At 37.3% G+C, this 17,194-nt stretch overlaps 2 protein-coding genes across 2 annotated transcripts in view; both read right to left on the minus strand.

Annotated features, from left to right (window-relative positions):
- Positions 1–606: 606 nt before the first annotated feature.
- Positions 607–10,185, minus strand: chpt1 (choline phosphotransferase 1). Its single transcript, XM_062443697.1, has 8 exons — positions 9,731–10,185; positions 6,799–6,946; positions 6,546–6,687; positions 6,347–6,431; positions 5,762–5,893; positions 5,490–5,648; positions 5,206–5,331; positions 607–2,376 (listed from the first exon to the last, which is right to left on the minus strand). Exons 1-8 carry the CDS (start codon positions 9,968–9,970, stop codon positions 2,260–2,262), a joined length of 1,149 nt encoding a protein of 382 aa, XP_062299681.1. The 5' UTR covers positions 9,971–10,185; the 3' UTR covers positions 607–2,259.
- Positions 10,186–12,720: 2,535 nt separating this feature from the next.
- Positions 12,721–17,194, minus strand: part of mybpc1 (myosin binding protein C1) — a 31,868-nt gene continuing 27,394 nt past the window's right edge. The window contains exons 32-33 of the mRNA XM_062444177.1: positions 16,070–16,256; positions 12,721–12,818 (exon numbers count right to left, since the gene is read on the minus strand). Coding sequence (XP_062300161.1) covers positions 12,721–12,818; positions 16,070–16,256 — 285 coding nt within the window. The remainder of the gene's footprint in view (positions 12,819–16,069; positions 16,257–17,194) is intronic.

A 17,194-nucleotide genomic window follows, 5' to 3' on the forward strand; every position in this document is an offset into this window, starting at 1 on the left:
TATACATATCACATATGGTAATCCTATAAAAAATGTATTTTTATAAGATTAAACTAAACGTTTTGGTATTTTTGATGCCTTACAAAAAAACCATAGTCATATTTCTAAAGTCCAGTTTCACCAAAGAAAAAATCCTCGAACTTCTATGATAGTTTCATTTAAGACATTTAAACGCAAAATACAAAAATTCGAGAAAAGTCACACAAAAAAAGAACAAAAGATTGTGTTGCAGAAGTTTTCTTTTCATCTGTCCTCATATATTTCATCAGATGTATATCATGACCTGTCTGTGACCTCCAGGGTGGGAACCACTGCTCTAAACTACCAAATTGCTTCTAATATACAGTAGCTGAAACTAGACAAACCTTGACCAGCTACAACAGTAAAGTACGACCCACACATTGATGCATTTGTAACAGTCTAACAATGTAGTATATACCACTGTGCTAAACTTTTAAATTCAATACTTTAAGTACACTTTTATTTATTTAACTAGTCATTCTTACATATTTTTACATGAGTGCTTCTGTACTTATAAAAGATTTTGAATAATTTAGTATTTTACACAGATTGGTACTTCTCCAACCACAGACAGAGACGACAAAATTCATGAAAAATATTTTCTTTATTACAATCGTTTCCACTCATTAGTTAGTAGAAAGGTGTTTTACTGTATTATTGAACAGTGCAACATGGCGTTTGAAATCAAGGTTTTACATTTCAATGCATAGTTCCAAAATCCATCGTCGTGTTATGCAATAAATCATTATTGTTTTTAGGACATTCCCCTTTACAATGTTCATAATCCTGCACAAGCAGAATATGTGAGGAAGATTATTTTATTTGTTCCAAATAAAATTCAGGCGTACCACATCTTCACCCTTAAATAGTCCAACGGCACCACAGAAATATCCCTTTTGATCCCAACAAACCTGAATGAGTGAGTCAGATAAAACTGTTTAGTAATATCATTGAGTTATTAAAAAATTACTGATGATCCAACAACATTTTAAGAACCAAATGAATGATTACTCTGTACATAGTGTATAATTGTATAAGAGAAGAAACCTCATGAGAGGATAGTTAAAAAAAAAAAAAAAAAATCCAGTTGCACTGTAATACAACTATTGTTTTTATCTAATGTGATACTTCAGTGGAAAAAAACATACAAAGCTGCTTTAAATATTCACAAGTTTAACAGTAATTACAACAAAAATATTTAAGGCGCCTTCAGTTGAATTCTGTACAATCACAAAATAAAAGAAAAAAAGAATTAGCCCTTCAGGGAGAAGAACAGAGAAAGCAGAACAAGTCATGTGTTAATGCTTCATCAGTCGACAGCGCTCTAAAAAGGCCCGAGGTGAGCTGGTTTTTAGTTTTCCGGGCTGAGGAATGAGATGAGCAGCAGGAAATAACAACAAGGAAGAAGCAGCTGGAGTAGTGCTTTATGAGGGAAGCCTAACAGAAGAGCTGTCTTCGCTTTCAGCATTAACACAGACCGTCACACCCCTGCACGTGGCTCCTTGACAACCTGCCAGTCCACATTATAAAGTTCATTGGAAATTACTTGAGGTTTTGAAGGTTCTGTTTTTTTTCATCATTTTGATTCTGTATTTTCAAGCCCTGATTCACGTCAGATTGAGTCACATTCACTGAATAAATAAAAAAGTAAATGATTAAAAGGAATTTCAACAGGTACTCTATTTAGTTTGAGCACATATCAAAGAGATTTATCTTATTGATGAAGCAACTATTAACTATTTATTGAGCAATTATTAATGTTGTATATTTATGTGTGTTTAAGATATGACAATCCTACCTTTGACACATATCTGTTCATGTAGATAAAAAGACTTTGATATTTACACAAGCTACAAAATACCTATTGAAAAAAATATATTTTGGTATTTGAGATGAATAAGTAGGAAGTGATGTAAAAATCTAAATTTTATTTCCTGATAACATGCACTTGTTGTTTTTTAAATTCAGGTTGAAACTGTTTTGTGTAAGCTTCCATGATTTTCAAAATTTTTTTTTTGTTTTTTTTGTTTTGGTTTGTAGTGTTGTAGTTGTTTTTAGTTTTTCCCGTCTTGTGACTTCCATACAGTGGTAGAGGCAGTTTTAATCAGAAGTGGTCACTTTGTCAAGGCTGCAGTGGCTCGGGGTCGAGGGTCTTTCCTCTTGTTCATCGTCGTCTGCTTTCAGGAGCGGGGAGAGGTCCAACTCTTCCCCCGCTCCCTCCTCCCGCCGGGCAACCCGTCAGTCGCGGTGAGCGTTGCTGGGTGGCGTGATGCTGAACACTTGGATGCGCAGGTGGGAGGCGATCTGGAGGCACACGCCTGTACAGTAGCGTGCCAGATCCAGAAAAGAGAGCACCTGAAGAGGAAGAAGATGACGAATCAGAAGGTGGATTTAAAAAAAATAAATAAATAAAATACTGTAGGTGCATTAATGTTGATATTTAATTAACCAATAAGGAAGGAGTGAGTCGACCTGCTGCTAATGTTTGCCCAACTTGTTTCTCAGATAACTTAAGATCCAGGTGTCCGATGACTAAACATCCTTCATCCGATTGAAAGATATAGTTAAAAAACACTGATTTCTAAAAGGTTCATAGTAAAATATGTGGATTTAAACTGGATAAAAAGTCACTTTATGACAGCTTCCAATGACCAAATAACTGTTACCTTTATTAATATTAATTCTCTGGCTTTGAAAATGGTTTGAAACATTTGAGATGATGCAAGTACACAATTCAACAAAACACAACATTGTATTTTAACGCGGAAAAGTTACAAATTATACCTTTAGGTAATCTCTCAGTATCTACCACCTGAAAACACTCAAACGATAATGGCAGTAATTTTAATATGACAAACTATTTAACACCATATCTCCAAGTTTCAAAGGTACGTTGTGAACTTTCTGACCTCTAATATAATATTAATATGGAGCAGTTTTTTATTTGGGTGTGTCCTTCTGCATGCAGGTGACGAGATATACACTCCTCCAATGGTTTAACACTACTCCACTAATTTACAGGTGACAGTAACGAGCCAAGAAACGCAGAAGTGCACCAACAAAGGTAGTGAAGAAGAAGACTGTAAGCTATTAAACATGAATCATAAAAATGTAAGATTTACAATACTTTAAAAACTTATGATATTTTATGAGCATGGAAATGTTCTTTACACTTAAACTGAAAGGATACACACAATGACTGATGTAGACATAACTTTTATTTATTTACAACAAAACTCTACAGGGCACCTTTAAGCTGTGGGTTCCTGTCATTTAGTCCCTATGGTTTACTCATTCCCCTGATTAGACTGTGTGGGTGTGTACAGACCACGCTGTACTGACAGCTCTTAACTCATGCTATATCCGGCATTGCTCCGTCCCAACAATCTGCCTCAATAGCTGAACACTGTGTGGGTGTGCAGGCCATTTTAGAGCGGCTATAAATTGTTATGTCCTTATCTGGATATAGTTTAATATTTTTGCCAATTCTGAGCTTATTCCTTCAGCGAGTATCAAGTGTTATTAGTCATACGATTCAAGGGAATCTGCCCTTTTCTTTCTGGTGAAGTGGAAAGTCACCATCATGCCCAGTGAAAAAAACTCTATGTTTGGTTTGAATAGCTCCATAGTCAAGCAGGAATTTTTTTTTTTTCAGTGTGAAAAGTTGTATTTAGGTGTTGAGGAGCTTCATGTGAAGTTTGGTACAAATCCATCTTTTCTTCAGTGAGTTAAAACGATGTATTTGCATATTATCCTGGTTGTTTTTTTAGTAGACAATGTGACAATATATACATTTTGGTGCTGTCTTTTTGATATATAATCACCTATAAGAGTAAATATCAGTAAGTAAGTGTTATATATCATTGGAAAACAACCTAGTTTAATTTAGTTTTTGTGGGCACGGTGACTCAAGTGAAACTGGTGAAGCTCAGCAAGCTTCTCTTCCTGTGCCACTTGATTGCACGCAACATAAATTGGCCCTGATGGTCATAAAGACACTGTTCAAGGTTTGTTGATAAGCTGAGAATCGCATAGTTCAGACAAAAAATAAAACTTGTCGATATTATAAACGATTCCAAATTTATTTAATGTTTTGTAGAACATGGCCTAGCATAGATCTGACACTATGCTTGATTACCATGTCCTTTTCAATTCAACATATTCGTAGTTTTCAGTCTTACTGCTGGTTTCCAGTACAACTAAGGACATAGTACTACTTTTTATAGTACTACCAAACCCTTGTTCATGCTTTCATATCAAAGATGAGCAGTATCAGACCAGCATTTACAACCCTGGCTTAGCTGGGAGAGATAACAAGTGTCACAGGCGTTAAAGTGAAGGTTTATCTCGTGTAATATTAACGGTCTAAAGGAAACCGTGTGCACCTTGAACTGCGGCTGTAACGAGTCTGATTAGAAGGCAAAAGTGAAAACCAGCAGGGCCCAGAGTCTTTGCACACTGGGAACAACTCTGCTCATGTGGCAAAATACAAGAGTGTGTTTTTCCTCTAAGTCATCAAGGCCCACCTGCCGTGCAAGTTTGTGCTGGTGCTCTCTGTCACGCCTGATTATTGTCATTAATTGTGATAACGCTTGGTCGGTTTTTCTGGTTGAACCATGGCAAGACGCCACCATGACAACAAATATGTATGCACATGTTTACTTTCGGTTACAGTACCTAAGAAAGCAGTTTCCTCATATTTACGCAGCACTGAGCACAAATCTGGTTTATATTTCCATCACTTAACAGCTAAACTGAACAGTATAATCTCTAAAAAAAAAAAAAAAAGAAGAAGATGTATATAGTGTGTTGGTTAAATATCAATCATTTGTATTTAAAACTGCAACATTCATCTGCATATTTTAGTAATTATTTATGCAAAATTTGGAGCTTTCAACCGAGTGTTCCTAATATTTTGTCCACACCATTAACAAACATGCAGTGGGCAAAATATTTGGAACACTTTTCAATATAATGCACTCCAGTACACCACCAACACCAACCACTACAACCTCAATAATAAACATAAAGTAGAATTATCACCTTTCTGACTTAGTACATGTTGAGCGGTGATTAATGGTCAAAGGTGTTACTGTAGTTTAAATGAATAATATGCAGTTCAAAAGCAAATGTGTGACAAATATGATTAAAAAACAAGAAAGTATGAGTGTGTCCAAAACTCACCATGGCTATCCAGAGTACTATGTGTTCATCGATGAAGCTGTTAAAGTACTGGTTGAGGAAGAGGAGGCCGGGGCCTATAAAGGCTGTGTCTGGGAGGTGTAACTCACTCTTGGTCATGTGTGCAACCTATAACAAAAGGGGTGCACATAAGGTAAAGAAAACACAGATTTGAACCTTTTTGTATCAATACGTTGAGCCTGAAACTGGAGTCAAATAGAGGCAACAATGAAATGTATTGCAATGTTAAATAGGAGTGCATTTCGATTAAGAAAAGTCAAACATACCACCAGTTTGTTGGAGATCTTGGCGATGACCATGCCAAACGTGAGCAGGTACAGACAGGGGTGATGTTCAAAAAGCTGGCTGGATGACTTCTTGAAAATGATGAAGGCCAGAGTGAGGATGAGGCCGATGTGCAAACCAGGAGTCAGCACGCTGGTGTCCTAAACAGCAGGAATGTTTATTAGACAGACCATCAAAGCATATTTATCTTCTATACAAGTGATATTAAAAGTCAGTGCAGCTGTGTAAATTGTGAATGTGTGCGAGGACTTACTGCTACGGTGGAGCCATTTTTGCCGACACCTCCGTTCAAAATGACATGAAAGTAGTTTTGGCAGGAGTAGAGGGCGCCCCCGATGATGCCCACGATGGGGAAGTAGTAGAACTTCAGTCCAATGAAGGGCAACTATGGAAAAACGTGAGGGTCAAATTAACGAAACAACACAAAGTGCTCTCCTTATAGAAAGAAGAAGTGTGCTTGTATAAAAGCTGCAAGCATGCCGAGCGTGATGGGAGGGCGAAGCAAAAACAATGCAGAGGACATCATCAGCTTTTTGAGCCAGATCATGTCCATTAGATGACCTGTTGCCATGGCGTTAGCTACCCATATTTACCTTCTCACTTCTCTCATGTGATGTTAAGTCAAGCCTCCAAAGGCAGCACAGAGTAAAAGTAAAACACAAATTCTATTTAAAAAACTAGAAGGAAGACTAAAACTATTTTTATTTAGTGTAAAACTAACAAAAAGGAGCAAAATATTTTACTACATATCCAAGGTGAAATGTAAGTGTTCCTGTTTGTGTGTGTACAGTATTTGCACATGTGTACATGTGACTGTACAAAATATATTTTCAGTTACCGTGGTTTGCCAGAGGCTCACTCCTCCGAAGGCTGTCATCAAATACATGATTGTGATGGCAATCTGCACCTCTGTGACGTCAACCCTGCGCAGTAAGTAACAGGAAACAGAGAGTTAATCAAAGAGACAATTAGGCAGGAAAAAAAGAGCAGAACAGCATCTGTATAAAGGCTGGATAAGTCTACTGAACGTGACTCACAGGCCGAAGCGGAGCGTCCCGGACACATAAGTCTGCCAGTGGGCACAGAAGAACATAAACATCCCGATGAAACCACAAAAGAACATCCAGTCTGCGTAAATTCCTATTCCACATGAAATGCATGTTCCCACCGCCACAAACACTGCAGAAAGAGAAAAAGATCATGAATATCTAGCTAATGAAACAACTTCCTTTCTGATCTAGTGATGCAGAACAGAACATTATTTTAATTGCCCACTAAGCAGTGCAGCACCTGTGGAGACGGCGTCACAGCCGTGGTCGAAGAGCTCTCCAAGAGCTGAGCTGCTGTTCGTCCTCCGGGCTTGTTTCCCATCGATGGCGTCCAGAGACTGGTAGATGAACAGGCCCAACGCACTCAGGATGAAGGTCCATGCTGGACCCTAAAGAAAGAGATTTTTATTTAAAGACACCCGCTCACAATAAATGCCTCAGCCTTGTACTTTGGTAGAGCCAGTTACACCTAATAATGTTTTTGTCATGTTTTAAAAAGGAAAAACACCAAACATTTGCTACTTTCAGCTTCTCAAATGTTGTTGTAAATGACAGTAAAATGAATATCTTTAGGGTTTGGACAGTAGGTTGGGACATTCGAAGAAGTCTCCTTCGACTCAGGGATAATATATCAGGCTTTTTTCACTAGTTTTGACACTTAATAGAAAAGATAGTAGTCAGATTAATCAATAACGAAAATGATTGCTAGTTGCAGCCCTATAATCTACCGTATGCAGATATGTCAGATGTCTCTGAATTGAAATCTAGTAAAAAGAGCAAAGACAAACAGTAGTGTTTGATAGCTGACGTCAACCATAAGACATTCACCGTCAGGGTAAAGGAGCAACGTGCAATTTCGAATGGCACGTGTCATATATTTAATGATTGTGTCTTCTGTTAAGGTCGTCATCTTAGTCACAATCTTAAACCAGTACCTCAAATAGTAAAAAAAACAGCAACTTAATCCAGCTGTGTGGGATTTAATTCAACTATTAAGGATACTGTGTAGAGTATATTTTAGCAACCTTCCCATGCACACACAGCACCATATGCATCAAATTTTGCAAATCCAGTGCTGATTATGCTGTGTCTGTGTTTGTGTGTGTTGTAAGTAGAATAAAAGTCTCCTGCTGATTTGAGTGGGTCCATTCCTCTTACTAGGGTGGAGGTTATGGACCATCTGGTCACTAGAGCCAGCCAAAACTGAGTGTTCCCCTCTACAGTGTGTGTGTGTGTATGTTTGTGAACGTGAGAGAGAAAAAGAGAGAGGGACAACGATAGTCTCATCGATAGTGTTTCTGGAGAGATCAAGAATCCCATGCTGTCCTGAATATTCAGAGACCTTTCGGTTTGTTTCAAAGTCTGTGTCTTAAATGCCTCATGGACCGGTGGGGACAGAGTCCACTTGTTTCGGCTGCTCCCTGAAAAGGTTATCACACATATCTATTTAGAGGGAACTCTGAACTGTGTCAAGGGTTCAATATGAATTCCTCTACTTTGTCCTTGTTTGCACAGGCATGCGACTTTTATCCATTTTGGTCCATGAAGAAGAAGAGTGGACATGGGCCAGGTTTTCCTTGGTCAGTGCTGAATCATAATAGGGGGCAAAAACTCAGCCGTCTTTGCACTTGTGGAATTTGACAGTTCGCAGCATGTTGCGTGAACTGTAGACTTTGAGTCAGTTTCAAGCTTCTCCTGATTGGACAGGACAAAGTTGGAAATCTGATAAACACACTCACACGTATGTATTTTCTATAAGGGCCTCTGCTCTACAGTGAACCTAGTTAAGTGGAGCAAAGGTGAACTGTCACTTCAGCTGTTTGTTTCAAGACCTATTATTACATTTGAAGTAAATGTGATGGGGCATAATTTACATAGCTATTTTATTGTTGTGCATCTGTACTTGTCCATTAGATTTTGCTTATTCTATTAACCATTAACAGTGTGTCTAAACAGTTATCCTGCTCTCTAATGGTGGTCTGAACAAGAGCGAGAAACAAGAAACAAGAGCGCCATTTTCCTCCAATTTGCCGTGTTTTGTCATCAACAAACAGTGCATCACATGAGCGTGAGCAGCAGACAACAACACGTCAAAGCTGTCAACTTTCCAAAAGTGTAGAGGACAGAGAGGGACACACAACATGAGGGTCATCTATTCTCCTGATACAGATCTCCTACTAGGGAAAGTCTTCTCACAAATAACTGATTATAAATCTCACAATATATCATATCCAAGCTTGTATGTGGAGTTATAAATGAAACAACTTGTGCATGGAGAGACTTTGCCAAACATTACACAGCATGACCCCATTAATAAAGCTACAGTAAGGACAAATTAAATATTGCAATATGTTTTAACCAAATACCTTGATATTGCAACAATACTGTAGGGTTGACTATTGGTGCTTTCACAACAATACACAATGAAATTCTTTATTAATGTATTGACTTAAGTGGGTAAAGGCAAACAAATAGAACAGCTAATAATAGCCAGAAAATAATATCTGCCATACAACGATATCCAATATCTAGTCTCATATCGCGATATTTATAGGTTATTTATTATATTGATATATTGCACAGCTCTAAAGTTAAAGTGGCTGTAAGCTTATTTGTATGCAGTAATTAACATTTGGGCTCGTCTCATTCAAAAACTATCTCTAACCATAACTTTTGGTGTTTTTAAAGTTTGTCACTGGACACTTTTAGGTTAAATTGCGCAATTCTGAAAGGGAGGTTTCCTATTTCTTTCTTTCTTTCTTTTTCTTCTTCTCCAATGAGGCTAGCAAAAAATAACAATGTATTATTATTATTATTATTATTATGTATTATTTAATGTAATGACTTAAGTGGGTAATGGCAAATAATAGAACAGCTAATAATAGCCAGAAAATGATACAACTTTACTGCCATACGAGTCTCATATCGCGATATTTATAGGCTATTGATATATTGTACAGCTCTAAGTTAGGCTTATTTGTATGCAGTATTAACATTTGGGCTCTTCTCATTCAAAAACGATGTCTTACCATAACTTTTGGTGTTTTTAAAGTTTGTCACGGGACACTTTTAGGTTAAATTACGCAATTCTGAAAGGGAGGTTTCCTATTTCTTTCTTTCTGGGGCGAGCAAAAAAAAAAAAAAAACTTTAGCCAAGGTCGCTTTTCACTCACCTCCTCTGTTGCCGTAGGACAATAATACACAAGCACCACCGTGGTGAGGATATTCACAATCAGTCCCACAATAGTCAGGGTGTTTGGTGCAACCCATGTCGGTATTTGTTGGACGAGCCAGTTCCAGTAGATCTGCAGCGGAGGCTCAAACAAGGACCGACCGGAGGCGCTGTATTTATGCTCCTCCAGCCGCTTCAGCTGTGCTGGTGACAGCGGCTCCGGCCACAGAAAATGTGGCATTGTTTTTTCTGCCTTGTCACTCCTCAAATGAGCGTCTCAAAACTCCCCCGGGCTCAGATAGGGCTATCTTCTGTCGGCCAGCTCCAACAAATAGCAGCTCATTTGCGCTTTTATGGCGAGGTTGGCTGTGGAGGAGCGCGCTAGGCCATTTCCACAGCGGAACCATGAGACGTCGATAGTCTGTGCGTCTCTCTGGTTGAGCTGCGTCTCTGCAGGAAGCGAGGATCCGGAAGGGAATAATATAGCTGTGTGTATACCGGGAAGTTTAAAGTAGTAGTTTTTTTAAGAAAAGAGAGAGATTGAACCTTAACATAGCTACATTTCTCTTTTCATGTGCTTATTATGATTGACCTCTTTTAAAACACTTTAAATTGCAATCTTTCATTTGCACTGTATGTCCTTTTAATGATTTTAAAGCAAATCATTATTTTACGCTGCAAACTCATATTTTATGCTCTATTGTAGTCTAGTTTTTTATTTTAGTTTACTCTCTTTCTGTTTTTATGTACGTTATTTTTATTTATATTATAATAGTTTTTTCTTGTTTTTAATTGTTTTAATGTTTTAATGTTTCAGATTTTTACTATTTATTTTTCATTTTATTTTTTAAATTGTATGTTTTTATGTTCTTTGTTTTCAATTCTTATTGCTAAATGTTTGTTTTTATGTAAAGCACATTTAGTTGCCCTGGGTATGAAATGCACTATAAATAAAGCTACCTTGCCTTACTGTTCATATTCTGACCTGTCACAGTATTCCCTCACATAATTAGTCTCTAAACCAAACTTCTGAACCACAAATCATTCATAAATACCTCATTAGTCACAAATAAACATGATTCATCCTTAATGAAGCTTTTAGGGAGCAGGGAAAGTTTTAATAATAGTTTATAATTTGTAATAATCCCTCAAATGTAATGAAGGCATGATATTTTACAGTTTAACAATGAACTTTATCGTATAAGATGACATCAGTGCACTAAAACAGTAAACTTTGGAAATGTAATACATTGAATTAGCTATGAATTTTAAAAAAAAATCATAAATAAACGAACAAAAAAACAACATATGCATATATTAAACTTGAATTAAGAAAAACAGGTCAAATATAAATAAAATGCTGCCTATATAACTATTTTTTTAAACAACACAATATCAGCATTGGACAACATATTCACCAATTCGGATATATCTGTGATAGGTCAATATCGACCGATAATATCGGCTGGGTTCTAAAAATTAACATATCCAGTAATTAAAACAATATAAAGGACGAGTTTGAAGAATTTGGTGGCATCTAGAAGAATGGACTTAGCAGAAATTGAATATAATATTCATAAGTATGTTTTAATTAGTGTATAATCAACTGAAAATAAGAATCATCGTGTCTTCATTACCTTCTACATAACATTTATTCATTAGTTATTTCTGTCCTATTAGTGACAGCTGCTGTCTTTAGCTTTTGGCAGTCAGTAGAGCGCTACAATGCCACTCAATCCATGCATATACTCATTACTAACAGAGTGAAAGATGAGCATGAATGATGGCTTGCAGTTAAACTTCCAGTAGGAGTTTTTCTTTTTTTTTTCAACATTTGAAAATACACCCTTGCATTCACGATATATCAATTGGAGTTTATTTTAATATTACAGCCATTAAATAGTCTATCAGTTATTTCCAGTTTTAGTCCAAAGAGTAGCACTTTTCATGCCAACCTTTTCCACACTTGTGTCAGTCCAATGCGAATAGAATGACATGTAGAGAGAAACTCTTTAAATTACAAAAAGCTGTTTGGGAACCAGTGCACAAACCATTTTTTAAAAATGTTTTTATTATTTTTTTTATTTTAAATTTAAGTTATGGTCTTTTTTGGAAGTCCATAATTTGGCCCAGCCTTTAGAAAAAAGTAATCTGTCATATACAGTAATTTCCTCCAAGAATGAATCTTTGGCAAGTGGGAGAATAAACTGTCTTAAAACCATACAGACAAGCACTAAAAGACAAGAAACAGTAGCTTTTGTTTATCTTTTATTGTAATGCAGGGTCATAATTACAGAGGTAAAGGCATGCACACATGACTGAGCCTTAATCAAGCCTCAAGTCGGATGTGAATCCAAAAAAAGCATAATGTGTCATGCAAACCTCTACATATTCTCACTTATCCAGAGGGGGGAAAAAAGATGAAATGAACAAATATTAATGTAAATTATCATAGAAGGGTCAACACATTCATTTATCAACATTACTCTGGTCTGTTTTTTTTTTTTTTACCATACAACCACCAAACTTGTTGTTTATACATTCCCTTTTCCCATCTGTCAGACCTCCAGTAATACATTATCACCTTCAACAAGCACTCCCAACAAAATCAACATGTAAATACTGTAAGTGTGTGTCACTGCTTGTGAACTTTTGTGCTTTTTTTGTTTTTTTTTATACACTACCTATCAAAGCTAGAACCCAAACACTGCTGACATGCATCTGAGCTGACACAGTCTTTCAAACACAAGAGGGTGACAATGAAGATGAATTGGCTTTTTTTTCCTATGGCAACTAGCTCTAAATCTGCACACAGCATGCCACACCCAAGACCAGTAGATCCTCCCCTACACCCATCAATCTATTTCACCATCCCTCCATCATCTTTCCATCTGCCTTCAGGCTGCTGACCTCAGTGGGTGAGAGAAGAGGATCACTAGTGGCAGCAGACGTCTGCAAAGCTAAAGTGTCTCATTGCACGCTGTCCAATTTTTACTTCTCTTGCTCGACAATCTTCGCCTCGCTCATGTACTTGTCAATCAGGTGTAGGGGCACTCCGCGTTTCATGAGCTCGCAAAAGGTGAACCCTCCTGGGGGACAAGAGGAAAGACACTCTCATGATGATGTCGGCAGGTACAGATGTAAATGTGGAGAGTGAGGAACAAAGATAAAGAGGAAGAAGGAAGACAGGGAGGAGGAGGAGGAGGAGGAGGAAAGCTGAAGAGCAACAGGCTGATCGAGCAAAACAAACAGAATGCAACGAAGAGGCCAGGAGCTCACAGCACTGGATGAGGAGTGAGAAGAGAAGAGAGGTTGTCAGACAGAGCTTGTGTATGCAATGCACATTCAGTTTGTAAATCAAACACTGTGTCCCAGTTCAATACTACATAATTAGTATGTGCTAAATAGTGCAACTGTATTCCATACTTGCCCAGTTTCAGGTCTCCAACTAACAATTATTTTCATTTTCAATTATTCTGTTCAATTATTATCAATTAGTTGTTTGGTCCAATCAACAGTCCACAACCCAAAATAGTTAGAATATCATAGAAGACTAAATAAACAAGAAAATATTCATATTTGAGAAGCTGGAATTAGAAAATTTTAAGTTTTTTTACCTGAAAAATAGTGAGGTAGAGACAGTTAACTTATGGGGCACTAGAAGAAAAAGTCTCCAAAGTCAGTAGGATTTTTCATATAGAAATCATGAATGTCGGCACAAAGTGTTGTCCATATCTGTCGACTAGAAATTTAGATGTTTCATTGGAAGAGAACATTTTGATTAAAAAAAAAAAATAGGTTGAAAGATCACCAAAGACTTCAACCTCTAAGGTCCACAGATGTTTCAGCACACTTGGCATTTCAATACATGTGCCAGTGCTTGTTATTTAAATTAAAAACTTAGAAAGTCAGTGCTACCTAAACTTTATAAATAGAAAGATAAATATTTAAGATTTCATCATTAGAGTTACACCTGTGCTTGAATTCTGTCAAAAAAGGCCTATTTGGTGTAAGATTCTGTGAAACTATTAAAGAAAAAAAACCTATCAAAGTATTTTCCAGTTAAATGTAGTGTGGCACACAAAATAAAGTGATTTTTTTTAAATATTTGGAACATACTTTTTTGTTGTATTTTGTAAATTTTTCAGTGTGGACACACTACATACAAACTCCTGCTTAGATTTTGCATATAGTATGGCACTAGGACACAGCTTACATCTGCTCAGGCTTGCAGAACTAGGAGCAAAGACAAAGTTGATACCACTGAAATACAATGCATATACACGAGCTTTGCAAAAAGAAGATTAATGAATACCATTTGTACTCATTTGCAGCAAGCAAAGGGCTACACAATGAAATGCTCTGCCCTCTATAATGCATACAAGACTAATCAATCAGGGCCAAACGCATCATGGAAAATATTCAGTGTTAGTTGCTTTATTCAGATCCTTTATGACTTCAGTCAACAGCAGCTGAGAAAAAAGGGTATGCTGACATCATGTCTACATAGCATAAAACTCAGTCTCGCACTTGATTTCTAATCAAAGGTTAGAAAGTTTGCAAGTTTACTCACCTTTTACATGGGACAAAATACATGAGAAGTAGTTGTGGGGTTCACACCATTTCACACCAACTATGGCAACCAATTAAAATGTTCAAAATATTGTTAAAGTCAGCCAGCTAAGGGGATCTGGGGCAGTCATGCAAATCCTGTTTTATTAATGGCGGATTTCCCAAGTTTTGTCTCTGGGTCCTGCTTTCACGAGAAAAAGAAACGGCCAAAGTCCCACCAACTGAGAAAAGCGAGGTAACAGGCTGGCTGGAAGATGCATAATGAATGACATAAGCTTCATATGCCAAAACCATATGAAAGCTTACCTTATATGAGAACATACATTCACAATTCTTGAGTTTGGACTGGAGGAGAGAGAAGAGAAGAGGGGTTAAACAAAATGTTTACATGGAGTTATATGTGTGCACCAGGGAAAACTGTTGAGTTATTACTGAACTCTTTTATATGAGGAGTTAACTGGGAGGCTTAAAGGAGACACTGGAATCTGTGGAGAATAGTTTAAGATGGATACATTAAATAATTCACCCAACACAAAAGCAGCACAGCTCTATATGTTATGCCTACTGAGATGTGATTGGTGACAGACTGTGTGTTGAGGTGGTGTGTTGTGAGGATGATCAAGATGACTGGATGGACTGGACTGGATAGTGATGTGTGAGGACATGGGGGGAGGACATGTTGTGGTGATGGAAAAGTGTGACCAGATGTTATGTGTACACACATGAACAGATGATTATTGTCTCATTATTCTTGTCTCTTTTAAACATGGTGTCCAAGAGCCAGTTGCATCAGCTATTCATAAGTTCAAACCTACCCAAATAGTATTATTATAAATATTTACTATGTTGGAGATTTACACATAATTCATTTAAAACGTGTTGCACCACACAAACTAGATCTTACCTCAAGATTTTTTTTTTCACATCCACTAACTGCCAGGTGTAATGTAACTGCCTGAACCAACTGCGTAAATGCACCTATTTAGATTAAAGAGGAAAATAGGCAATGTGGTCGACACATCTGATCCAACACTTGATTTAATACTGTTTAATAATGATGTAAAATGGGGAGATTTTAAATCTTATTTCACAAAAACAAAACAACTACCTCAAATGACATAATGTCACATTAGCTTAATCTCCCACTCACTCCAAACTATGTGAAAACTACAACTGTAACTCTGAGATATACATTTCTTCATCTATGCAAATATAAATCAAACAAAGTAACCTCTTTACTTGTACTTTTTATCATTATATATATATATTTACATATCGAGATTCTACAGTGATTTATTGTTTCCTTCCAAATGCATTTTTTATCGCCATTATTTTAATATTACTTCTAAAACTGCAAGCTAAGCCTTTCTTAAGTTTTTATGGTACATTCCAGTTTATTAACTCACTGTTTCGAAACTAACTAGCTTCACACAAACTTAGTAATGAATTTATGAATAGCTGCTGCAACCCAATCCAGATACTTACATGTCCACCGCCTACATGGCCAGCCTTTTGGTATACTGCGACACACAGGTAAAAGACTGCATTCTCTGAGTGGAGTTGGTTTCCCAAAGTCACTTTTGCTACTTTACACTCTGAACAGATTGCTGATTTCTAATATTTACCTAAAAAAGCCAAGACTGTGGAAGGGGATACTTAAACATTTCTCATCAAGAAAGACATTAATAAATAAAAACTTTGGGAAATCAGGCCCAGATATAGACATGTATATATAGACATAGACTGGCACCTCCTGATCAACACTGACCTTTGATCTCCAGCTTACAGTCCACTTGGGCCTCTCCCAAGTTGTTGACGGCCTTGCAGGTATATACACCGCCATCATAAGGGCTGGGCTTCCTGATCTCAAGAGTACAGACTCCTTGGTTGCTAAACATGCGGTAGCGTGGGTCATCGATGATGATTATCTTATTCTTCATCCAGGTCACTTTGGCCTGCAGGCAGATACAGAAATGTTGATGATGTTAATTCAACAGGCAGATAGGCTGCGATATCCTGACCCTCCGGTTTGTTACAGATAAGTTTGGTTTATTACAACTTTTGGGCATCAGATACTCATCAAAGTAATTGCAGAGAAGTGGGAGCGGTGACATTATTACAACAAACTGGGACAGCAGTCGGATTATCTAAATCATTTAATTAGGATATAAAACTGACAGTAAGAGCACCCTAAAAGTGGGTAATCGCAGCACATGGAGAACTGTGTTAGCACAACTACAGTAAGTGCAGTCGGTCAAAGGTGAACCAGAGCGCTGACCTTAGAATTGTGATGGATGTTTACAGTTTGGGTAATCAATTTGCAGGTTGTTCTCTGTTCCAAATAGGTTTGGCTAATCTTGAGGTTTGTGTAAAGCTGACTGCTTGTGTCTTGCCCAGTCAGACTTCTTAGTGATGTTTCTGTGTTCCCAGATGATGAGTGGGGAGGGGATTCATCCAAAATGAGCTGCATTGGTGGGGCTGCGTTGCTTTAGGTAGGGTGAGATGATAAAATAATACCCATGACACTGCATTTGAGTAACAGATCCAAAAGGCTTACCAGATATTTAATTATCATGAGGTAAACAGTAGTAATGCAGCATTCTCCTTACAAAGTGACCGCCAAAAATGTACATTTGCATATCTTGTCATGCCAGATGACATGGCAAAAGTGGAGCCTGGTTCAGCTTTTCATGCTTAACAGTCCTTCATTTCTTTGTCGGTGCCACTGCAACAATGGACTGGCCTCATTCAAATGTATGACAGGGCTTTGTCTAGTCAGTCTGAACACGTCCTAATTTGGCATGTACATTGTTAATATTACCAGGAGGAATGATTGCAAAAAGTAGAAAAATAATATCCACATTGTAATAAACCAGAGTTTCCCTTAAAAGGG

The sequence above is a fragment of the Scomber scombrus genome, chromosome 22 (genome assembly GCF_963691925.1).
Source record: "Scomber scombrus chromosome 22, fScoSco1.1, whole genome shotgun sequence".
Taxonomy (NCBI): Eukaryota; Metazoa; Chordata; class Actinopteri; order Scombriformes; family Scombridae; genus Scomber; species Scomber scombrus.